Here is a 26,510-nt window from a genome sequence, read left to right as displayed (position 1 = left end):
CTCATTATTCATCAATATTCTAAGAATTTAAGTCATTCTGTTTTCCTTTTCAAAGCCCAATTTAATATTTTTATTGAATTTTTATTATCAACGAATAAAAAATTGACACAATCCTTTGATACCAATTCAAGCATTGTGAATTGTCTCAAATGATGTTAATTCAATTAAATTTTTTTTTCTAAATCGTGGGTAGTTCACCCCTAGGGGAGAATACCAGCTCTGTTGAAATCACAGAACCGGTAAAAGGTTGAGTTTCCGGTAGCGAGATAAAATGAACACGAAAAGTTGGCCTCCGATAAATTTTGAATGGGAGGCCATTCTCCTGGGTTTGTAATGAAAGTCCGTTCATTTGGCATTTTTAACGAATGTTAAATATTTTATCATTTCCGTTGAAGTTGCAGTTTATGGTTGCACGAAATGAAAAATATATCTGAGTAACTGTAAAAATACGTTTCATTTATCTAGCATTCTGGGAAGGAACATAATAGCGGAACAAAATGGTGGGAATCCGATTAAAAAAATGTTGATTCGATTTGAATTCATATTGGAATTATTTGTTGCAATGACCGTGAATTTAATCCCATTATATTGAATTCAAACAATCGTCAAGATTGATCGAGGAATAGTATTATATTTCTGAAATGTTCACAATTTAATATAATTATTGCATAGAGAAGAATGGTATAATGGTGTTGAAAAAAATTCGAATTTTGTGAAAATTAAAGAATGATTAGTGCTCAACAAGTTGGCGTCAGGATCAAATACGGCCTATCAAAAAAAAAAAAAAACAAGAATCGTGTTGTGAAAACTCAAATAAAATACTCGAATATACAGGGTGTTTCCTAAACATGCGGCAAAAATTCAGGGGGTTGTTCCTTGGACTATTCTAAGAATATTTTGTCCTTTGATGATTTTTGAAAAACCTATTTGTTTCGAAGATATAGGGAAAACAAAATTTCAGATAATAACATTTTATTATGAAAAATTACATGAAAATTCAACTCAACCTACAAAAACTGTTGAAAATGACCACCTCTAGCCAGCATACAAGCGATTCATAATAGTCAAAGATAAAATGTTAATTGCTAATACATCACAAAACGAATTCAAATGAAAACCGTGTTTAATCTGTATTCCTTTACCATCTGCACTTATCAATTTTTAGTCAAAAAACTGGCCGTTTTTAGTAATTGGAATGTTGTTAAACAAATTTAAAAATAAATTGTACCTACTTAGTAAACACAGTGCGGTACGCATTTTTATTTAAACTATTATTAATTTTAAAAATATGAAAAATGTTGTTCGCCCTGTATCTTCGAAACAAAGAGGTTTTTCAAAAATCATCCAAGGACAAAACATGCTTAAAATAGTCCAAGGAACAACCCCCTGAATTTTTGCCGCATGTTTAGGAAACACCCTGTATACTAGATACAAATCATCTCAATAAATAGATAAATTGGACTTCTGACGATAATTGAAAATTTATATTTTTTAATTATAGAATTCGCATTCATCACCATAATATAAGGAATTGAAGATCTGGGAAAAGGCGATCATAAAATTTTATTGCATCGGTAACCATTAGAATATAAAATCATTTTCAAGTCAATATCGCGATTGATTCAAAATAAAAAGTTAACTCAAAAAAAAGTTAATGATGTATGCGTTATGTTTATTCGAATTTTTAGACATGTGAGCTTCATGTGATTAGATAATTCGTTTCATTCTTATGATACACAAAAAAACAGGAATACCTTGAGTCTTTCATTTATTATGGGAAATATACAAGTTGAACAGGATAACATAATCAACTCTATTAGAAGTGATAATTATACAACGAGTAGAGTCACAAATTCGATGTTACTTGCAAATAAAAGTAAATAATTGATGATAACTTCTTTCAAGACTCATTAAATAAAAGTCTAAAGGTTAATTAGATGAAAAGACTAGCTTGAATTAAAATTCCGATTTTCTATTGGTATGTATAATTTTCAACAAATTGAATTGAAAGACATTCCGGTGTTAACGGCATTCAGATAATCAAATAAAGTAGGTACCTATTTAATTTCTCACTTCAATTTCCTTGGTGGAGCACTTTTCAATATTAAATTTCGAATTTGATTAATTGAGGACCTGGAGTCGTAAACGGCATTAATTTTAATCTGAATCTAGAATTTTTTTGAAGAAGTAACGAAGGAATCATTATCTTTATGTGGATAAATTCTTCTTAGGGATGAGTCAATCCCAGATGACTCCAGATTATAGTGATTTGCTTCATTTGGAGTAATTTTTTGTATGTAGGAAACGGAGAATTTGATAAGGATATACATTCAAACAGATTGAGTAGTTTTTAAAATTAGCAAAGAATGATCAACATAAAGAAATTTCAAATCGGTGTTCTGCATATTATCCTATATGCTCAATATATGCTGTGAAAATATTTAAGCGAAGTTAGGGATCGATAACATACATATTTTATGATGTAAAAAATGAAATATATTCAGAAACAGCACGATCTGTCTGTCTAGTGTTATTATTTCGAATGACGGTAATAACCGATTACAAATCAATAGATAGGATTCACAATTAGGTTGGATATTCATCGAAACTTCGGAAGTTTTGGCGTATCAAGCCTCCAAAGGGATTTGTCAATTAATTTCAATACGGAACACAAGACAGAATTTAGTTTGATAGTAAAGTGAATTAGGGTTAGGTTATGGAATCCGTCTATTTATAATACGAATTATTGTTGGTGTAATACCGATATCAAATTTACGTAATGACCCTTTATTTTTTATTAATGTGTTAAAGTATTCAAAAATATTTAAAAACGTACGCAATTCTTTTGTGAAATCGTTACAGAAATTTGTAACCTATGTCGATTCAATTCGACTATTTTAATGCGACAATCAATTTTTTCTTTCGAATGATTTCAAAGATTTATTCGGAATTAATGAAACTTCAAAATTATTCGAATCATTCGCCGTTCATAGTTTGCTAGGGAGCTAAAAGGGCTAGTTCCAAAAATTTTGGTATATTGCAATAATAATGAAGAATTTAAAAAGTGTTTAATAAGTTATATTTATGAAGAATTTTATTGAGTAAGTGGATGACATTTATATTGTTTTCAATAGCCGAGTGCTCAATAAAGCTTATTTATTATTATTTTTATTATTCTGTAATACAAGGAAAATAAGAACATAAGTCAAAAATGAAACTCCCGAACTTTGTTGACCTGTTCTTGAAAAATATAGGTCTAGTTATGTTTTGTAGAATTTCTCATTTACGTTCACGTAACGCTCACCGTATTTTTGAGGATGCTGAATTTTCCAAGCCAAATACCCATACCGAATTACATCGAAATTATTCTAGTTGCGAAATATAGATAGCCCAGGAATTCACACTTGCGCTGGAGCGAGTAAGATATTTCTAAAGAGCTAAAATTCCTTTGGGATACCTTACGAATCAATGTTAAGATCAATAACAAATCTCATCTGAATAACTAACTAAATAACTAGTAGGATTCGAGGATCACCAATGTCCCATGTAGGATAACATATAAATTATCTATCAGAATTAGGTAGGACATATAGAAATCAAGGCTGTTACAAATATTTGCAGACAGATACACACCAACAGGATATGAAGTGCGAGAAAAAATTCTATGTAAATGGAGAACAATTATCGAAAATAACAGCGATAATTGCATTGTAGGAAGCGAAATAGCCCTGCGATAATTGCACTGTTTCTATGCATCTTACACAGTCGAATCTATGGCAATTCCATTCTACATCAGTTTGACAAGTAATGTAACAGTTTATTCGGGAATTATTCCCCCGAATTACACCCGTGCATCAAAATGACCGGATAATTTCGCATTCAGCGTGTTTTCTTTGAAAAACTGCATTCGGTCATTTTCATTTTTGGGCTCTTTCTCCAAAAATGAAAATGAACTCATGCAGTTTTTTTGACAACACGCTGTCATGCAAAATTATCGGTAATTTTGTTGCACTTGTGCAATTACTTACGAAAATATACCATTGTTTCGTTGAAACAACAAGTAAAACGTCAAATTTTTCATGGCAACCTTTAACTATTTAAATATTTCAGCCAAGTTAGATCAAACATTTCCAACGCCTGTTTGGTGTTGCATTTTTTATGTCACATAGTATATCTCAATCGCTGAATCTTCGAATCTTTTGTATCAAATGAAAATAAAATTTTAAAACTGATACTTAAACCTTAATGATCACCCTACTTGTCTCTTCATAGATCCGTCTCAGGTCAGATATTTCTATCTGATGCAGGTATCTCATCTTTCTCACTAAGTTCATGGAATTCGCTGCTTGACAGACTCCATATAGCTCTCATCAACAAACTAATGAGAACTCCCCAGGATAGAAAATGAAATGAGAGGATGAAAAAGTTGATTACTATTCGGAACTTGTTTTCAATTTGCTGTTGTAAAGCACTCGGAGATTCTTAAATAAATAAATTGGATCTGGCCTCGGCTGCGTCCCTATGAACTAGAGTGTTCTCGGTTTTTATATTTCCGCATCTCACTGAGTTTCCGGTAGATGCCCAGAGGATGGAATCCATAACGATCGATGGTCCTGGAAAATGTTTCACATTCCGAATTTCGCAATATAAGAATTTGTATTACCTGAAAATATAGAAAGAAGAATATCTTAAATATACATAAGCAGAAAATTGAGAGAAGACCCAAGCTGCTTCAAAGTCACGAGTTAGATGTTTGTTTTGTATGATATAATATCAATACAATAAATACATGGAGTTTGGTATGTACACATTAAATAGTATGCAGTGAACGATCAATTCTACAATCTCTCATGTTCCGCCTCTGTTGAATTGTTGAATAGGCTCATAAAGTTCTGACAGCGAGAAGAATAAGCTAGAGCATTCTATTGAGTTCTGGATGGAACTCAAAAAATCTACGTTTGATATTGCTAGGAACTTATTTAGGCGGACTTACAGTATGGCAGGTATTATAAGGTGCACGTAGGAAAACAGCTTAGTTGAGAACCACTATAGACCTGAAGAAAACTTAATGAAATATTTTACTATATCATTATTAACGCAATAAAGTAAAAAATTCAACCTGCGGACAAGTTTTTCTGGGAAATAATGTTGTTGGACCTTTTGTATCTGGTGGAAACTTGAACAGGAAAAAATATTTGAAGATGCTACCATAATAATATATATTTTATGACGATTCAGAAAAATCGTTCAGTTGATTTGAATTCATTTATTTATAATTGTCAGAATATTTTTTTCCGAATGTGTGGAATTTTCACTAGTAATACCAGTAGAGGTCAAATTATTTCCGGAAATTTTTTCGACCTCATGAATATTTTGAAAATTATCCCGATTCGAAGACATGGGATAATTTTCTAAAAAAATTCATGAGCGAGAAAAAATTTCCGGATTTAATTTGATCTCGTGTGGTATTTGGTAAGAAAATTCAAGAACGAGCAATTTCCAATCAACCTGCCATGGTTGCGTTTTTAATATAAACATTAATCATAATTGTCTAAAGAATTTAGAAAACATCTAAGCTTGTAGTTGAAATGAATCAAAATTATCATGTGAATAAATAAAAATTAAAAAAAAAATATTCCTTTTAAACGTCTAAAAAATTTTCCAGTATAATTCGCTGTTGGGTACCCACGAGGAGAAAATTTCCACTAAAATTCATCCATTTCGAAAGTGATCTGTCAGAAATACACGTTCTGATTGGTTAAAAATCACATGTGTGGAATTTTCAAAATAACAATTTTAGACATGAGGCTAATTAATATTCAAAATTTTTGAATTACTGTGCAATCGTATCCTTGAAACAACAGTGATCAAGTAGTCGAATTTCGATCATTACGTTACCGTGAAAATATTACAAAATAAAATTTTTAGAATATGTCAATTTCGTTTCCTACAAAATATTAACTCGAAATTTAGATAATCTTATACGATCTATATCTATAGCTTATATTATTTCATCTCTGTTCCTCGCATTAGATATTTATTCGTTCGAGAAATATCTTGGCCAAAAAACATGGAATTATTTGAAGTGCTTATACATGGAAATATATTATTCCGTCCCTGTGCTCCAAACGAATATTGTCCTTACTCCTTGAGTAGGAAAAGTAGCATTCCGAGGAATTCAAAGACAAGTACTAACGAGGATTACATTCGTTACTATATTCGAATAAGCCATTCTATAGAAATATGCTGGAGTTATTAAATTGCTCAAGAGCGTACCCTGAACTTCAACATTTGTGTTATTGAATACTGCTGCTGTTGAATGTGGCACATAGCAGTAATGGCGTATCCTGTCCCATATACGCTCGAGCAGTAAAAAAGAAGCAGGAGAAAATGGGTATACTTGGAAAAATTACTGCGATATACGTCATAAAATCTGTAATTGCATCTGGTGTAAAATAGCTACTGATCCCAAGAGCCGATTGTGTGAATCTATCCATTCACTGTATTAAAATTATGGGGAGGATGTCCTTTCAGTATTCGAAACGGGAAATATACTGAAATTTCGGATCTAGCATTCAAGTGCTTTTTTGATGGATACTCGTATATTTATGGTTGGAACGTTCTTGGAATTCTGAATTGCATCATCTTTCGAACAATACCAATCTTCTCAATTTACGGAAAAATCCAGAACGATTGAACTTTTTTTTGGAAATTCACTTGTGGCAAAAATTTACGCAATTTGAATGAAATAATCCTCAGCTTAGTATTGATGAAAAATAGGAGTTTTCGGAATATCCTTAGCATTAAGAGGTACGCACTGAGGTGAAGTGAGGAGCTTTCAAGCGCTAGTTCATTCGCCCAATACATCCTTTGAGACCACACATATACCTATATACAGTTATGTAGTCTCCAAAAATGCAACAGAGATTTTCACTTAATTTTTTTGAAATTTAATTATTGGCTTCCTGCGCCTTTGGAGATCTCATAGCTCTATGTGGGAATATATGAAGTCTTCAATTGACTCATGAGTAAATAAGCGCTCAAAAGCTCCAGGCTTCACGTTTGGTTAAGAGCCTTTATAAATTTTTTAGTTAGCTTAATTTTTTTATGGTTCTGATGGAACTATTAAAACACGTTTGACATGATAAGTCTTTATATGTAAAAGTATATTCATGCAAAATATCTTTATCGGATTCGTAATCACAGAATTAATTATTTTTCAATATTCTTCTTGAATACTTGAATTTTACATTTTGAATAAAAACTGAAGAAACTACTTTGTAGCGAAACACTTGTTATTTAAGTAATATGGCAACAGGAAATAGACTCACTGCTATTTAATTCCGATCAGAATTAATTTCCTTCAAGCAAATACTGAGTCAATTCAATATTTGTTTTGCTAATAATATCTATCCAGACTTATACTTATGCGATTTAGGAAAACCAACAGCGATTTTCTTTGTGGGCTTTGTTACTGTGTCCCATCGCCAATCAATGCAGAATCAGAAAGCAATTTATCCAAGTTAATATTTTTCCAATATGTTTGGATACTTTGCGGATACAAAATATGAAATCGGACGAATCAGTATTCACTAGAATGTTTTTTTTTTCTATTTTGGAAATTGTTATAATCTATTTAAATGCAATAGATATAACACATACTTACGGGATTTAATGAAACTTCTAACAACTCCTAAAATTGAGGAATTGTTTCTCACATAACTCTATCGATGTGGTTTTTCAGCAGACGGTCGATTGAGTCCATTCTCCACCCTCCATTGCCTAACTAAGAAATTGATCTCATTAGTTCATACAGAATGTTTTGAAGTTTAGCGGACTTCCATAGCCTCGCATAATCCCACTTCCTAGATGTTTAATAGGTAAAGTTTGGGTTTATTCCAACGAACAAAGTAGGCGACCTCTGTAAACTTTTATGGGGTCATACCAAAACCTGAGTAATCTCCTTCTAATTCAACTATTCTAATGGAACGGCATTGCTTCCGTTAAGAAGTGTAATCAAAATAAGGCTAGAGCCATTAATTATGCAGTTTCATTTCCGCAAGAATCAATTTGCGAACTGAACTTTATAATTTTTCTTTTACTCCAGACCGTTCGTGAGGATTCTGCTCTATGTGAAAATAGAGGCATTTTAGAGGCAGTTTTAAAACAGTCATGGACTCGATCGACATCACCATGTGAATATAATCATCGCAAGCATATATCTTAAAAAAATTTAGTGAGGATTTTGTTCAGAATACCGAATTCAGACTACAGAACACAGATTTTTTTGTCCGGAATTGGAAGATATAAATGTGCACGACGTTTATTTTAAACAAGACGAAGCTTCATGCCAAAGTGCTATACAAGCAACGAAACAATCGCAATTTTGCAAGAAAAGTTTCCATTTTGTGTTTTTTCTCGAAGAAGTGAATACAATTGGCCAACGATATCTTGTGATTTGAAACCTTTAGACCTTTTCCTTCGAGACCACGTGAAATATGAGAATTATAGAGAACATACAGTCGCAAATATGTGAATTGGTCATAGAAAATTTCGAGAAAAGAATATGGTACTGCAACCGTAGTGGTGGCAGCCATTTAATTCATTTTCTATTGTGGTATATCTTCCTCTTCATAATGAAATAAACATTGATTATTCTCAAAAAATACTGTTTTCATACCAAAATCAAACCCCTTATTGAAAATCCCCCTACATTTGATAACTCATAAGGTATGATTGAAATTATTAAGTGTTTGGCAAAAGGAGAAGCCGCGGTTTTAATCCAGAACTTATTTTCTTCATCAATTGTTCGGCAAATTTCCAGAAGGAGCGGAATAAGGCACATATTGCCGAAAGTGGAAAACTTCTAGAGAGATGCTTTCTACATCTTCGTTATGAATTCTCCAACTCCGATTTCAATTTCCTTTCAGTTCACCAGATGAAAGTTACTTTGAATAGTCACAGTATGCAAACTACAGTTGATCTTCGATATTGGAAAGAGTGAACTGAAATACTGCTCGAGTAACCATCCCATTCACAATTTTCCCTTTGTGCTGTTTGTATTGGAATGATTCCCCCATTCCTTCTGCTTGAGATTTTCTCAGTACAATATTTTTGTTCGGCTTTATTTGATTTAGTCTGTATCCAAAGAGAAATTATATTAAAAAAAAGGTTTTACTGAACGACTCCAAACGTATGGTAGTTTATCGACTGAGTATTTCATATGGGTTGAAGTACTTAAATACTGACAGCAATAAAGATAAAAACAAGTAAATTTGTCTACTACTGGGTAGTTGCATCCATGACAATAAATAATTTTCAGAATATTGTACTAATTGATGCATTTTGTGAATTTCAATCCTTCTTGAATTTCACAATATGCTTCTCGAATACAACTATGCATTATTTACCTAGAAAAACAAAAAGCACTGCAAAATTTACATTGTGATTTTTAATTTCCTGGTGAAATATCTCAGATCGTTAAAAACGGTTTATAAAATCCTTTAAAAAACAGTATCCGGTGGACTTGAACCCAGGACGCTACGCAAACCTCGAGCCACCATTCACTGATCTAATAATTTGATGAAATAATACAGGGTGTCAATGTAAGAAGTTTCCATTCTCAATATCTCGGTCTCCATGCAAAATCAGAATAAATGCAAGGAGGGGTAAACTTTGGTTCGTAGGGTGATTTTTTTTACCGTTGGTTCCAATCAAATTGTTTCAACCCTGTGAGCACCCTTTACCCTAAAATATTGAAAAGGAAGGGGGTTGGATGACACCTTGCTTCAAAGGTAATTCGATCGCCTTTTCAAGAATGCCATATACTCAACCTCTTTTGTTAGTACTTCCGAAAAACAAAAAAACGAGTAGAATAGTTACGATAGCAAGAGTTGCAATGAATACTGCAAAACCTGATCACTTATTATGGAATGATATTTTTTTAATCTGGTTTGAATAACATGATTCAATATTTATTGAAACAAATTGAAATAGAAGCATAAAGGGAATCAAATCTGGAATTTCAAAATATTTCATTAAAATTTATTGAATCTGCTCATACAATTACTGAAAGTTTCGAAATGAGAAGAGCTATATTTTATAACAAAAAATAATGTTCCATGAGTTCATCAATCATTTTAGTGAAATTTTCGCTTGAATTTATGTGCAACTGGAAATTCGAATAAAACAAAGAGAGCTCCCTCATAACTCTCTCAGAAAAATTTAATTCTTTAAAAGCATTCCTCAAAAGTAACATGTTACAAGGTAATTTTCCGGATGAGCTAGACTCGAAGATTTCCTCCTGCTCTTGCTGTATTGAAATTCACGATATTTTCTTCATTTCAGAGAGTACATTCCTGGTAAAGCTGAACAAAGGTTCTCGAGGCTTAGGACTCAGCGTGACGGGTGGAATCGACAGTGGCGGCTCGTGGCCAGGTTTGATTCGTATCAAAAGACTGTTTCCTCACCAACCTGCTTCTCAGTGTGGACTGATCAACGTTGGAGATCTCCTGTTAGAAGCTAATGGAAGTACTCTCATTGGTCTCACGAATTATGTAAGTAAATGTCGATAGTTTATTCCACAAGCTGTTTTTACACGGGGTGTTCTACAAGCTCTATTTCAAAATTTCTTTACTTGTGAAACATTGTATTCATTGGTATTCAAAAACTACACCAAATGTTTAATAAATGATTAAAATAACACTAGTTGCCCTATAAACCTCTATTTTCGTTTGTCGGTCTACTTTCAATTGAAACATTGAAATAAATGTTTCAAATACTTGTAACTTCTTAACGAAAACGAATCAGACCAAAGTCTATTGAAAAAATGTTCAGATAAGCGCAGCTATCATCTGTCGAAGTTAGTCATAGAACTTGTAGACCGACAAAACCAATGAATAAAATCAGCCATTGTCCTTGTTCCTTTAGCTCAATAAAAATACTATGAGTGCACTTACAGCCCAACCCAAATCCCTATATCTAGATCTGTAGAGCACAGTGGAATGCGAAATATTAAGATCCAGATAATTCGTCGTTTGCACTTGTGCAATATATACCAATTCCTCGAGAGTTGTTATCACTTACCAGTGCCAGCTTGAATTGAATTATCACGTTGTCATATTCAGTATAGCATGAATAACTGAAATTCATATGGAATCAATTATTTATAACCTAAATCGTACCAAATTCCATCAATGTTGGATGGAAATCATCTTATCATCCAGCAGTTGAGGTTGTTAAAAGGATTTGTGTACAACAGATCGACAGACACGTAATTTGACACACAAGAGATCAACATTTTTGCGAGTCGAGATGAATGACTGTTCAGATGAATGTACAGGATTTAGTATTGTGTTCCATTCTTACCTCAGGCATATTTCAATTGTTTACTCATAGTTCATCTTTAAAATTAATTAATTAAATTTATTAAATTAATTAAAATTAATAAATAAAATAAATGAATATATGTTTATTTTCAAATGAGTCATCAATTACATAAATGAGTTATATCTGTATAACATTGGATATTATGAAAAAATATTTTTTTCGGCAACCGTCCGGGAAGTGCTCACTTCCCGGACGCTTTTTCTCTGAGAAAGTAGCATTTCCCGGCCTAGTCCGGAAAGTACGTACTTCCCGGACTATGCCGGAAAAGAATCATAGAATCCATAGCAACCGAGATAACGGCTGACAGTTCATATGAAATTAGTTGTCAAAAATTTGCATGTTTTTTGATCGCAATCGCAATAAAATATGGAAAGCAGCAGCGATAGTGTTATTTTACATGGTTGCCGAAAAAATATTGTACACAACACGCCCGAAAATGGTTTTTTTGGACTCACAGACAATAGACAATTCTGTCTATTCGTCCAAAAAAAACCCTATTTTCCGGACTTGTTACGTAAATTACTATTATGTTGACTCATAATACTGTAATCCATATAAGACACATTTCAATATTTTTTTTTAGATAAACGAAGAGTATTAAACCTCCATTATGATTATAGTTGTTGCTAATGGAGACGATAGTGGATAATACTATCAAACGACAATAGGGACGACAAAAAAATCCATATCAAAACTGGTTAACATTCCTTTGTTCTTAAGAACTTCATTTTAATATCAAATTGAGATGTTATCAATGAAAATTTTCCTTGGGTTTCCCATCAATTCGAAATTGCAATTGACTGCTCAATCAGAATGGTATCAAATTATTTGTTTTTATGTTTTTAATCCGTCTTTAATGACTATGAGATGGGAGGAAATCTGTATAATTTGCAGTTTTTTAAAAAGCATCTAAGTAGCTTCAACTGTTGAAGATTTCACCTGAAGAGAACAATACTGAATTTGAATAGTGAAATAATCTCCATCGAATAGAAATATTAATAATTTCATTCATCAAGTAATTCCATTCATTCATGCTAATTGAAATCTATTGTTTCCACCTAGCCTCTAATTAGCACTAATATATCACCCCATTTGACATTTGTCCTCACAGTCTCTCGCCATTCTTTCCACCTTTTGTTTGACAGTTATAAATTACTGCCATCTCATATTTTAATAGACTAACATGAATTACTTATAATTTTGTGCGCTGGGATATATCTGGCTAGTAAATTATTCAAATTTGGGAACTCTTATTCTTATCGTGAGATAATTCATTCATCCAACATCAAATGAGGAGATGAAACTCCTCGAGGTATACTTTCTTATCATTTTTACGACGAGATTGTTCTCGTCGTACTTTCATTTTTTCCATCTCACTTCATGAATTTATAGCTGTCTAAGGAGAAGATGAAATGATCAACTCGCGATTCTGTCAGATGAACATTCTATCGGGTGTTTTTTTTTTCGAGGTATATAACTTTAAGTTGGCATTACTGTTCAAGATGGCGACTGATTTAACAGCTGTCAAGTGATTTATTCTCAGTTTGGTTTGGCAATTCATCATGAATAGACTCATGCCTGAACAACTATTGGAAAAGTGCAATTTTATTTTGAAAATAATGGTTCTGTGCGGAATTATTATTATTATTATTATTTGAACTGGGGTCGTTTTGCTTCGGTAAGCCTTCCGGGAACTGCGACCATGCAGATCTTTTGTTCACTACCCTACTCATTCATAAAAACCCAGGGAGGTCGTCAACGACGCTAATAAAATTGACAACCTCCTTAGGGGCCTTGGCCGTTACCTCTCTGGTATCCAGGACCGGCTTACCCATGTGACTGGTTCTTAGGCCAGCCAGCTCTGGACACTTGCATAACAAGTGTTCAGCCGTTTCTACTTCCGATCCACAGAGCCTGCAAATCTCGTCTGCTGACTTTCCCATACGGTACAAATGATGTTTGTACCGACAGTGCCCCGTCAGCAGTCCCACCATCACCCGAAGCTCTGCTCGCGACAGCTTCAGGAGCTTTTCGGTCTGTGCGGAATACGTATCGCGCACTACTTCCATTTTATTTTGTTTAGCGTTGAAGCGCACTTCTGGTTGAATGGCTACGTCAACAAACAAAACTGCCGCATTTGGAGTGCAGCTAATCCTCAAGTGTATGTCGAAACACCGTTACATCCAGAAAAACTGACTGTTTGGTGCGCTTTATGGGCTGGTGGAATCATTGGTCCGTACTTCTTCAAAAACGATGATGGCCAGAACGTTACAGTCAATGGTGATCGGTATAGAGCCATGATTACTAACTTTTTCATTCCTGAATTGAACAACCATGATGTCCAGGAACTGTGGTTCCAACAAGACGTCGCAACATGTCACACAGCTCGTGCCACAATCGATTTATTGAAAGACACGTTTGAAAACCGCCTAATTTCACGTTTTGGACCTGTGAATTGGCCTCCAAGATCTTGTGATTTAACACCGCTAGACTACTTTCTGTGGGGCTATGTAAAGTCATTGGTCTATGCGGATAAGCCACAAACCCTTGACCATTTGGAAGACAACATTCGCCGTGTTATTGCCGATATACGGCCACAAATGTTGGAAAAAGTCATCGAAAATTGGACATCCAGATTGGACTACATCCAAGCCAGCCCTGGCGGTCATATGCCAGAAATCATATTTAAAATGTAATGCCACAAGATTAACTTGCGGATAAATAAAATTCATTTAATCGAATAATCCATCGTTTTTTTTAATTCAATTTAAAGTTCTATAGCTCTAAAACAAACACCCTTTATATCGAACCGTTTCTTACCTTGACAATACCCACAACCATCCTTCATTTACCGGAGTTCATTTTCATTCCACATCCCCCGGAGCTGCTTTATATTTATAAATTTTCCATTTCGGCTTTTGCGGTATCAGACAACATCCCTGGGGTTCGGAAAGGGTTCATTTAGGGCGTAGTTGCTCATAACTAATTTAATACGTTATGCAAATTCTATCTGGTCCTGGAGAAGGTTCAACATGAACTACGTTGAGTAAAGATAGTAAACATGATTTGAAAGTTTAATGCACGTTCATTAACACTTTCGGCTGTTATATTCGGAGTTTATGATCGAAATAATTTTATGTGGTGTACGTGCTTTCAGGTTCCCGAGCTGGATTTCCGTACCTAGCGGGTATTTTTGGTTTTATGTTTTATTGTGAATCTACATGATTGAGGAAGTGCACCCTCTGTTTAGAGTTCATTGCTAAAAATTCGTTGTGATGAAGGGAGTTAGGAAATTGCAGGATTCAGAACATTATAGAATTTATGAATTTAAAATCTAAGATTTCACCCCCAATTATCATTGAATGATTTTACTCCATTTTGAAACAAAAATGAATAAGCCAGATGTGAAATAATGAGGTTTTGCGTGATTTAACATGTCATATTTTCACATAGAAAGGTTATCAAGTCTTTCTTACAGAATACTGATGTCAAAATGCAATGAAAACCTAAAATAACTTGGGAAGTTGGATTTTTCCTTTTTCGATATATATCATTATTATAATATATCGGTAACAAATCATCGAAGAGCGACATTCGAATTTGTCGATTTTTAATTAAACCAATATTTTCATTCAAAAATTTCCATATTTGTTCCCAATAAATGCTGTTTTCTTAAAACACCATGTAAATAAGTCCTTCTGGCATTTCTGAGACTGTCTCTGCAAATAACAGAAAAATTTTGGCACTAATCAGTTTGTTCTCGAAGCTATATTTTATTGTTCATTATTTTATCAGATAACATCTTGATTATTTTTTCCGTATGAAAGTTATAGGCTGAGAGGTTTCATTTCAAATAGCCCGCTACCTGAGCAGCTGTCACTTTTGAAGCTGCTTTTTTGACATGGAACAATACAAGCTTCAACAACGAACTGAAATTGTGAAAAGTTGGTTGGAAAAATAAGCACTTTTAGGTTGTCGTGAAGAACCTTCTCTCCGGCAAAAGTGAAACTGGTGAAAAAATTTGATCTGTTGGGACAAGTTAGTGTTGCGAAGAATCGAAACCGTCAGAGTTGGGTGCGTTTTTTTGGTTGGTGGTCTAATTGGACCCTACTTTTCTGAAAATGGGGCTGTGCCACTATTATCGCGCTATGGAGCTATGGTTAATCATTTTTTATGGCCAGCATTGGAAAATATTCATGTGGATGACGTTTATTTCCAAGAATACGTGTCACATAAGCAACGAAACAATAGCAATTTTGCAATAAAAGTATCCTGTCATGTTATTTCGAAAAGGTGATCACAATTGGCCACCGACGTCGGGTGATTAAATACCTTAGGACTTTAGATAAATTTTAGACCTATGACAATACTCCAAATCGATTCAAGCCCTTTAAGATGTAAATCGAAAACTCTACATAGTAAAATTTTTGAATAACTCACTTCATCACTCACAAAATCTGAACGAAATCTAACGTATAGATCTGAGATATAGATTATGAGATATCGAACGGATTTTTGCCATGAATAACCTCAACCGAGGTATTGGAACGGAACCCTGAATATCTTTAGAACATTTTGTTGGAAAGTAAAAGTTGGACTAAATTCATTATGAACTCGTATTCTTTATCAGTGATAGTCAAACATAACTTACTATTTTGGCAAAATGATAGCACCTATATAGGTACCAGGAATTCTCTTATCTTATTCAAGCTGAAAACAACCGATTCTAATTCCAACAAAGGAATTAAATGTATTCACAATTACATCACAACAAAGTTTCATAACGTAAAATTTACCTTATATCCTCAAAATTTTAACAATTAAACAATGAGCAAACTAAACTAATTGCATATTCACCAATACATCACACACAAAGACAAATTGAAAAATCCAATTACACCAACGTACCTCATGAATGACTCATATGCTATATTATCAGTTATTCATTAAGTCAGTGTAATTTGCTATACAAACATAGTATAGGTAGAACCAAAAACATGAAAAAAATTATTCAGGAACGTAAAAATTCAATCACTCTAAATACACCTTGTGTCACATTTATATCCTTTAGACAATTGAATGTTGCATGAATTATTTAAAGGTCTAATTATATTCTGATCGATTCCAACCATCGACTAAATGAAAATTTTCATTGTGCACTGACAAAAGTATTATGGTTACTTTGAAATCGAGCATTCTTCAAAGGACTATTATTACGATCCAATTCTATATAATTCTCATAGCGGAGAAAGAAAAATAGGTGGAAAAAAATTCGAGCCAGGGTCTGCGAGTCGCCGAACAAAAAACTGCGAAGTTCCTTCCAAATTTTCTTTTTGAAACGTCAACTGCACTCGTTATTCTCTCATAATTGGTGCTCTTGAAAAGATGAACGAACAGGTTCAGTTGTAAGGCGAATTATAAAATGTAATTTCATTAAAATAAAGTTGAAAACTCGATTTCCGCCATTTCTGAGTGAATCGTTTTGAGCAATTGAATTTCTTAATGGTGTTAATTGTGTAGCCACCTGCTCTCACTGAAGCCCATTCTTTTTCCGGGAGAACTCATTATTTCTTACTTCAGTTGCAGCGGCCATTATTTTTGCGGGGAGCTTTGTCAAATCGTCGGCTAATTTCCGGGCAGATATGAAAATATGGGTTCTTAGAAACCCCGTGACTTCTCTCTTCATCACGCTCCAGTTTCATTTCCAAAATTTGTGAAATTAATTGTTGGTGCTGGCCTTTATATTTGTTGGAATTTACTGCAAATTGATGGAAATAATACGAGGGTGGCCTTTTATATTTCGGAAATGGATAGAAAAACATACCAAAAATATCATTTGAACAAATTCATTTCATCTCAAAATATTTTCCATCAAGATTAATACACTTTTCCATACGTTTAATGGTATATTCTGTGGCAAGGTTAGAATTTATATTCGATAAGATTGAATCATTCCGAGGGCGAGCCTGTGGAATGCGTTCTATTAGTGATGACGTCACACACTGCCATTTTAGTTCACCTGTCAGTGTTCGGAATCCAAATAAACAAATTGTCATTCAAATTAGTACGTTGTCGTTGAAGAAATTGGCTTATTTCGATAAATAAGATTATTTAAGGAGCGATTTTACTATTAATTGATAGAGAGAAGGAATGAGATTAATGCCAGTAAGTTCGAACTTGAAGTTCAACTAAAAAACACTGCTTTTTACAAAATCTGGGAAATGATACAGGATTCAAACTTACTGATATTAACCTTGTTCCTTCTGTCTATCAATTAATACTGAAATCGTTCCTCAAAAACTCTTATTTTTGAAAATAAGCCAATTCCTTCAACGACACCTTACTAATTTGAATGACAATTTATTAGTTTGGATTCCGAACACTGACAGGAGAACCAAAAATGGCGGCGTGTAACGTCACACTTATAGAGCGTATTACGACCATCGGATTTTCATTCTAGCTGAGTAACAGACTCTACTTTCTCCTCAATTGTAAAATAAAAAAAAATAGGTTTATTTTCATTAAAAAACGTCAAAACTTATTTCATAATGACATTTTTATTGTAACGAGCGTTTATTCAAATTCGTGGTCAAGAGTGCTGTGGAGAAATTAAAGTAATTTCGTTTTATTCATTCCAAGTGATGGAATAAAATTCAGTCAAAAATCAAGTATTTCAGAATCATTATTTCATATCAAGTGATGGAATACCAACATGTCATCAAATTTTAAATTGAAACAGCTATATTTTATAGCAGTCGTGGATAAACTCGGGATAAACTAATTTTCAAAACAATGTTTCCACTTGGAATCAATACGTTTACGTTTTGAAAGATCACTTGTCTAGAATACGGTTCCAGGTAGCTCTTAAACATTTCTATGTCATCAAATGCCTCTCCTCGTAATGAGCAACTATTGTATAAAAAAAGAATATAACACTCATATGAAATAAAGAGCTTTTAAGGATGCCAATAGCACTTTTTGATAACGCAGGATGCGGAATGGTCTATGTAATCTCCAAGGGCGTAATTGACGTATTACTGAACGACGAGCGCTCAAAGGTTTCTGATTTCATGTCAGTGCCTTCTTTATATTTATCGATATTCCGATTCTGATTTTTTCATTATTCTGTTGAAGCTATCAACACGAAATATTTGCAGAAAACAAAATATCATATCGATCGGATCTGTTGTCAATATTCTTTTTGGATAATATATGGTTTTGATGATGTGATCAGCTTGAAATGCTCTACAAAACTTGAAATTGGTAGCACCCCAAAACTTTCCCAAAATACTTTCAATTTCTGCAATATCGATTGAGCGATGATCATAAAATCTTGAATGAACTCTGAAATTGTTATATTTAAATAATCAGGAAAGCCTAATTTCAAATTTTCGGATTCAGTTGATTCAGCTGAATTCAGTTGAATCTTATCGTTTAAGACCGTATCGATTCAAAATTCGAAAATGATGAGCATAATGATGAAATTATATAGCGCTTTGTTTGGAGAATGAGCGTTCCAAACACTAGGTATATATGCTGGTTTGTCTTTTATGGCTTTCTATACCATTAATACGATAGCCAAAAAACTTTGTGAGGTTGTTGTATTCAATAACTTCACAAAGTTTCTTAACCACGACTATTTTTGGTGCAGTTCTAACAAAATGATTATTACTTCTTTGAATTGAGGAAATCTTAAACCGGCGCATTCGCCATTTCGTCGTGTCGATAAGAAATAAGCTTTTTTAGTGTCTTCCTTCAAGAACGGACTGACCCTCACACTTAATACCTCACCTTACATATTAACAGTATTATTAGAAAAAAATCGAAGCATTCCTACTAGTTTATTATACTTTGTTCACACGTGAGAAAGAATCTGAACTTCCCGTATATTTCGAGAATTAGTTAATCACTTATAGTTAACGATTTTAATGCAGGATATTCCTAAATTTGAGGTACAAATGATAATAACAGATACCTCGGATCATTTTAAGAGAAAGAAGTTCTATAAATACAGGCCCGCAAACGCTTATTTTTCGGTATTTTTAATTTTTTCAACAATAATAGATTTTTTCTCATAGTATCTTCGCTTCACAAGATGTTCAACCCAAATTTGGTTTAGGTTCCAAGATTCCACCTCAGAAAGCTCGGTACACGTATTTGACTCAATCTGTAGAAAGATCTTCACGACCAAACTATTGCAATTTAATTTCTCACGCCAAAGCCTACTGCAAGGCATTTAAACCAATCCTCCCAGCCCCTATTACCCTCTCCCAAAACGAACCCCTTCATCAAATTACAACCAAGGTCTAACAGATTTATCTTCTAAATTCCAGGAGGCTTTAGAAGTACTAAGGACAGCACCAAATCAAGTCGAACTGAAGATATGCAGGCCCCCGCCGGACGTACTGACCTGCGTGAGCCCAATTTCCGAGGCTCCACCCCCGCCCCCAAGAAGGGAGGCAGCCGGCGGACCCAACGAGCCGCCTCTGGGCTACAGCTCTCCGGAAGACGATTATTACCACGGGGTAAGGAGCTTTGAATCATTTTCAGGGGATTAGAGACGTAGCCGAGTTCTACGCTTTTTCCGACGGTTCTTCCGTGTTAACAAGATGAGATCGGACTGATGGAGTCAAAGCCTACATGATAAATTGCTGTAATCAGGGAAATTGTTGCCAGTGTGTCGCTCCGGGCGCGACAGTTATTCTGTCTGAAATTTCCGTGATCCGGTCGAACGGTGCTTCCATCTATGTGAGGCGTCTCGTTTCAGGCATGGGTGTACCTGATGATTTTCGAGGTTGATTGAATTTTTTTTTGCAATAAGCTCTATTAGTGTGACGTCACATACCGCCATTTTTGGTTTCTCCGGTCGGTGTTCGGGATCCAAACAAATAAATTGTCATTCAAATTAGTACGGTGTCGTTGAATGAATTGGCTTATTTTCATAAATAAGAGTATTTGAGGAACGATTTCAGTATTAATTGATAGACAGAAGGAACGACGTTAATACCAGTAAGTTTGAATCCTGTATCATTTCCCAGTGTTTATTAGTTGAACTTCAAGTTCGAACTTACTGGCATTAATCTCGTTCCTTCTGTCTATCAATTAATAGTAAAATCGTTCCTGAAATAATCTTATTTATCAAAATAAGCCAATTTCTTCAACGACAACGTACTAATTTGAATGACAATTTGTTTGTTTGGATTCCGAACACTGACAGGAGAACTAAAATGGTGGTGTGTGACGTCATCACTAATAGAGCGTATTGGTGGTAGGCTAGACTGGCGTTCGGTTGTTGAATTATCTAACTCTTGAGTTAGCTAATGGTTTATTTTCCACAAAGCTAGAATGAAACTTTGTCTCGGTCATCAACTTTTGAGTTTTTTGAAATATCAACAACAGAATTTTATCATCTGGCACAAGGCTTCCATTTTGATATTCTGTTATTTACATGTTTAAGTAAAAAATTGATGCCTACTAATTTATATGGTTGCAAGCGAGGTTGCAAGTACGAGGTTTACTATTTATGTATTGAGAATACAAAAAATAAACAAGCGATTTTGAAGCAAAATATTTTTATTGCTTTTTAAAGTAATCGTCTTCAAGATCTATACACTTTTGCATGCGATTGAACCATCATTTGAATCATTTTATCCAATTAGCAGATGGTAGTTCTAAAACATGCGTTTTGAAGGCCTAAATCGTCGTTATCCAAAAGGTTTATTTTTAATTTCTGTCAAGAAAAATAATCATTTGATGGTGGATATAAGACGGATGACCCTTTAATTAGATGTTTTGTGTGTCCAAATACTCATTCGTTGCATTTGATGTGTGTGAGCTCGAATTGTCATGATGCAAGATGATTCGTCGTTTTGGGTTTGTTTTTCTCAATTTACCGAAAACTTCTGGCAAATAAATAGTTTCATACCATTCTGAATTAACGGTCTTTTGGTTTTCAAGAGCCACAATGGCCGCATGACCAGTTTTTATGAAGAAAGACGCCGCCATTTGCTTCTTAACGCTTCAAGAACGAACAAATTTTGTTGGCTTTTCTTCACATTGAAATACCCAAACTGCCGACTGGCCTTGTATTTCTGGCTCGTATACATAAATCCACAACTCGTCACCTGTGACGATGTTGTATACCGCTTTGGGTGCACCACAGTTGTATTTCGAAATCATTTTACGGCACCAATCAACACTAGCAATTTTTTGCATTTAACAAATGTTGAATCCAACTTGCACAGAGCTACCGAACACACAAATGTTCGTGCAAAATCTTATGTATACTAGTCATACTAATGCTTAAACATCTCTCGATTTCCTGATATGTTACTTGATGATCTCCTCCAATTAGTCTTAACACAGCTTCAATGTTTTCCGGCACAAAGTCTGATTTTGGACGACCTTCTTTAACTTCGTCCATGAGTGAACTAGGTCCATGTTTGAATTCAGTGTATCAGCTATATACAGTGGCTCTTAATGGTGCTTCATCGCTGAAAGTTGATTTTAGTTGACACTTGATAGATGCATTTTTCTTAAGTTAGACTACGTCGAAAATCATAATTCTCATAGGTCGAAAATTTTTATGAGTAAAGTCCAAATTTTGGCTGAGATGAATTTTCAAATTCACCGTAAACAACAAAAATTATGCTCGTACGTCAAAACGTTATGAGTATTTATACCTAACCCAAAAAATGTCATTATCAGATTTCACATGGCAATATCAGTGTTGCCAATTCTCAATACATAAATAGTAGCCCTCGTACATATACTATTCGAACTATCAAATGAATGAGAATATCGGATGGGCAGGAATCTAGGATGAAAATTAACTACAGGGAAACGTGCTGCCATTGATGGTTAGTAGCAATATACTGGTTCTGCTTATTTTGAAGCCTATCAGCATCAACAACTTGAAAACAGAGGTTATTTGATTGAAAACCAGCAGTAGCATTAGCGTTATATGCGCTGATGCTGATGATTGATTATGACTATCTAGATTTCTGCGATATTCTAATTTGCCTACGGTCGCTCTCCGTTAAAGTATTATATCATTATTTATTATTTCGAAAGAATCTTTCATGAAGTTTCAGCTTTGAAGGATAACCATTGAAATGGGTTGACTAGCCCCTAAAACTTTGAGAGCAAAAAATATGAATACCTTGGATTACAGTGAAGTAACCTACTTCAACTGAGTTTTTGAAAATTCAAAGGAGAGTTTGGATGAAATCTCCAATTTAATTTTATCGCATTTAACTCGAAAACTAGTAAGGTTTTATTTCACAGTTTTTATACAGATTTTTGCTTTTTGAAAGATCCTTCCACTTTCAATATTCAAGTTACACAACCAAGATTTTTTTTTTATGAATTACATTTTTTGGTATTATTTATTCCAGTGATAGAATTCCGTGAAATGAAGTCAGTTATGAGATATTGAACCGGCTTTGGTTTGTGGGAATCTAAATATAGCAAGAAGGGGAAATTTTTATGTCTACTCTGTTTTTCTTGAAAAAACCTATGCATTTGCAAGTGATCAAAATTCAACATGTCAATTATCCTTTTTTCAGGAATTCGAGATAATCATCAACAAGATACAAGGTTCGCTGGGCTTCACGCTTCGGAAAGAAGATGATAGCGCCCTCGGTCATTATGTGAGAGCATTAGTCCGTGAACCAGCCCTAACCGATGGCAGGATTAGGGCGGGAGATAAAATCGTTGCGGTAAGTGAAAATCTATAGAAACGTTACGTGGAATGTGTTCTTCATGAGATCTATTTTCCGACATGATCACTCTTGAATGTTACAAGGATGGGGGTATTTGATTAGAGGACTAAGTGGCAATTCTGTTCTGTTCAAGAATGTTGAATCATGAGAAATTTAAACAGGGTCCTGCAACAGTGGCGTGGTGGTGCATATCTTTAGTTGTGGATTAGATAGAAATCGGATTTTTGAGTTACGTTATTGTTTGAGCACTACGTAATAAAAATAATACTTTCAGTCACGTGGTGTTCTATTTTTTCTGAGCTGGAAAACTTTTTTCCACTTTCACAGTTCTACATAAAAAATGAAAAATTTTTCATATGACTTTTCAAGAAGAATTATGTAATTTTTTATATGTAAGAATGAAATGTTGCTTTAATATCAGCATTAATAGATATAATTTTGATCGAATCTGCATTTTTATATTTGAAAATTGAATTGATTGATGAGAAAATACCATTTCGCAATTTTTGCAGTATTTTTTTTAGCTATTAGGTATAAGATATGGAGGTTGCTCCCTCGTCGTACCTGTTTTCATATTTCATCACTTCAATGCTTAAGGAAACCTTTTCGACCGTCCCATTTCTCCCCCTGTCCCCTGTAATATTTGTTTATTCGACCGATAAAAAGGGTCTCGGTGCCATGCAACCAATACCTACGCCATTACCCTCTGAAATTCATTTGTCATGCTGAAATATTTCCAATTCACGAGATTTTCAGAAAATCGCCAAACCAATATTATAGCACTTTTTCCAACTAGTACTTATTCAGAGTGCCCTCATAAAACAGTCAAACTAAATATTTCCAAAGTGCCAAACACTTCACAGAATACGTCTCGGGCCAGACAGGTAAAAAACATATTTTCTCTTGAAAATCGATTTTTTTAGTCACTCTCAAGAGCGGGACACGCATTCCAAGTAGATTTGGAGCATAATGTGAGTGTTCGAAATTTGATCAATTGTTTTCTTTTTGATTGTTACTTTAAGATTCAATTGAGGGGGTTCCTTTCCACTGCGACCTAATGGTCTATTGTGCTATTCTTGCCATAGCGTGATATACAGCTTGCCTTTCAGTTCCAGAGTTCTAATGAACTCCAGTATCTGGGATGGCTTCAAGAAGCCTACTTCCTCACTTCTACAATTTTCTTGTCCGAAGCAGATTTTGCGTTGGCTTGTGATGGCGAGGTATTCCGTCACCAGGTGTTCGGAGTTTCCTCCTCCTCCCCACAGAATCTGTAATCGTCATTTTCTGCTAGACCCATCCTCGTGAGTTGTTTCCTCAGGCGACAATGCTCTGTGAGGTATCCAGTGAGGAGGTGTAGTGTATTCTTGCTAAGACCCAGGTTTCTGAAAAAACGATCTTCCTGAAATTCAGGCAAAAACATTCAAGTCATGATTTTACATAATCAAATAAAATGTCAATCTAGTGGAATCTGTTGTTACGGAAATATTATTAATTTTTTTGGAAGTTCTGTTTGAATGAAGAATTGTTCATTTCAAGACTTAGTAGAATGAAACATTATTGATTTGATAGATATTATTATGATTCTGGTGAGCGGCTTGTTCCTCCGCTGGCGCTGGAAAGAATTCCAGCTTTGTTTATACATATTTATAAGCAGAATCTAAACCCGATGAGACCTATTATCAAGGAAGTATTGGTTATTTTTCTTCAGTATTCTTCATTAATTTTCTATGGTTCAGATGATCAACAAGATATCAACCAAAACGTAATGAATGTTCAGATGGAAAAGGCTAGCAATTGGATCATCCTCGGGATCATCTCATTCTCTTCGTTCAGAAACTTAATGCTCTTAACTCATCACTTTCAATGCTTTTGCCACTCTGAAGCCAACGCTAAACGAATATTTTTCAGCATATTCGTGAATAGAATTTCAAAACCTTCAAAATTAGGTGTCACTCGGAACCCCTTGCCATTTGAGATTTTTTAGGGGTTAATCGTTCACCCACAAATAAACAATAACTTTCCATACAAGAATCGACCTGTCTTGGCATTTCCTAGAAAAACTCATAACCAGCTGGACTGTTTCCAAGATGTGTGCCACCTCGTATGTATGTTAAAGGTTCACCCCTCCCGCACATCTTTTCATGCTTCATCTCCTCAAAATATCCTCGAACGCCACACGTTCACTTCCCTCTACCCTCTTATTAATGTTTATCCGACCGATAAAGAGGGTCCTCAGTGCCCTATAAGACCACCAGGTCCGCCGCCCTCCGAAGTCCCTCCATCATGCTAAAAATTGCCCAATTCCAGGTGAACGACGTTGAAATATCTCCCATGAGCCACGAGCAAGCGGTGCAGTTTCTGCGGCAGTGCGACGAGGAGGTGAAATTGCGCCTGTATAGGGACGCCGCCCAGACGCCTGTGGCTGCTCTGTCCCCGACCGAGACTACCCCCAGGACATCGTTCTCCCGGAAATCCAATTTGAGGTAATGGCCGTAAGCCCTGAGCTTCATGTGTGACTGTTTGTTTGAATAGTGGAGGAATCATTACGCCGACTGATGGCGGCATAGCCTAAGCCCGTGGAACGTGTGACTGGCCCTATTTGGTTTGGCTGAAGACGTCCTGTTGATTTTACGTCGTGGCAATCAGCTATCTGTAAAGGTCGTATGCGACGATGCGAGATGATTGACAATTTATTGTGATCGATATGTTTACCTCACGTAATTGAAAAATTCCGGGTTTTTGAGCCGTGGTCTAGTGAGTTTCTTACCTGAAGTTTCGCCTACTACTGTTCTTTAAAGATTTGTAGGTCGTAGATTGCAACTCTACGCTAAGGTGTCTGAAATACTGGTGTATTCACTGATTAAATTTTTTTAAAGATAATTCTGGTGACTTGACTCGGCATGAGTTCCTTTTCTCTTTTCTTCCTTAAGGTGGCGCTATACAAAGGATTGACCTACAGTGACTTTATATACTACAGTGACGACACTGCTCGTCAGCGTTTTGATTGGTTGGAGCCCTCTCCGCCATTAAAGGTCGAACTTTCACCAGAGATCTCTGATTTTCACTATTTACATTCGAATGCCAGACTGTTTCACATGCATTCTTGTTTGATTTGTTAGTGATTGTGACTGGTTTAGGGGGTTCAAACCCCCCCAAAATGTGAAGATGTTATCAAAATAAACGAGCTGTCAACCACCCTCTGCGTAGGTGCAGTTAATACTCTGAAACTTGAAACACCGCTTAATGTTTGAATCTACTTGTCTAGTTGTCGTCACTGTGGTATATACAGTCACTGCACAGTGACCAATCAACGGCATCATTCTAAAATATTCATTTGTTTTGTCAAAAGTCGTTGATCTTGTTATTATTGTTGACTTTACCTCAAAACATGATAATGAC

At 34.9% G+C, this 26,510-nt stretch overlaps 1 protein-coding gene across 2 annotated transcripts in view; it reads left to right on the top strand.

The window, feature by feature from the left end:
* Window positions 1–26,510, top strand: part of LOC123677030 — a 180,525-nt gene that overhangs the window by 145,372 nt on the left and 8,643 nt on the right. For both annotated transcript variants that reach the window (XM_045613434.1, XM_045613433.1), the window contains exons 10-13: window positions 10,348–10,556; window positions 19,722–19,913; window positions 22,956–23,108; window positions 25,419–25,594. In XM_045613434.1, coding sequence (XP_045469390.1) covers window positions 10,348–10,556; window positions 19,722–19,913; window positions 22,956–23,108; window positions 25,419–25,594 — 730 coding nt within the window. The remainder of the gene's footprint in view (window positions 1–10,347; window positions 10,557–19,721; window positions 19,914–22,955; window positions 23,109–25,418; window positions 25,595–26,510) is intronic.

The sequence above is a fragment of the Harmonia axyridis genome, chromosome 3, assembly GCF_914767665.1.
Source record: "Harmonia axyridis chromosome 3, icHarAxyr1.1, whole genome shotgun sequence".
NCBI lineage: Eukaryota > Metazoa > Arthropoda > Insecta > Coleoptera > Coccinellidae > Harmonia > Harmonia axyridis.
The sequence above is the reverse complement of the archived record's forward strand: the minus strand, read 5'-3'. Positions and strand labels throughout refer to the sequence as shown.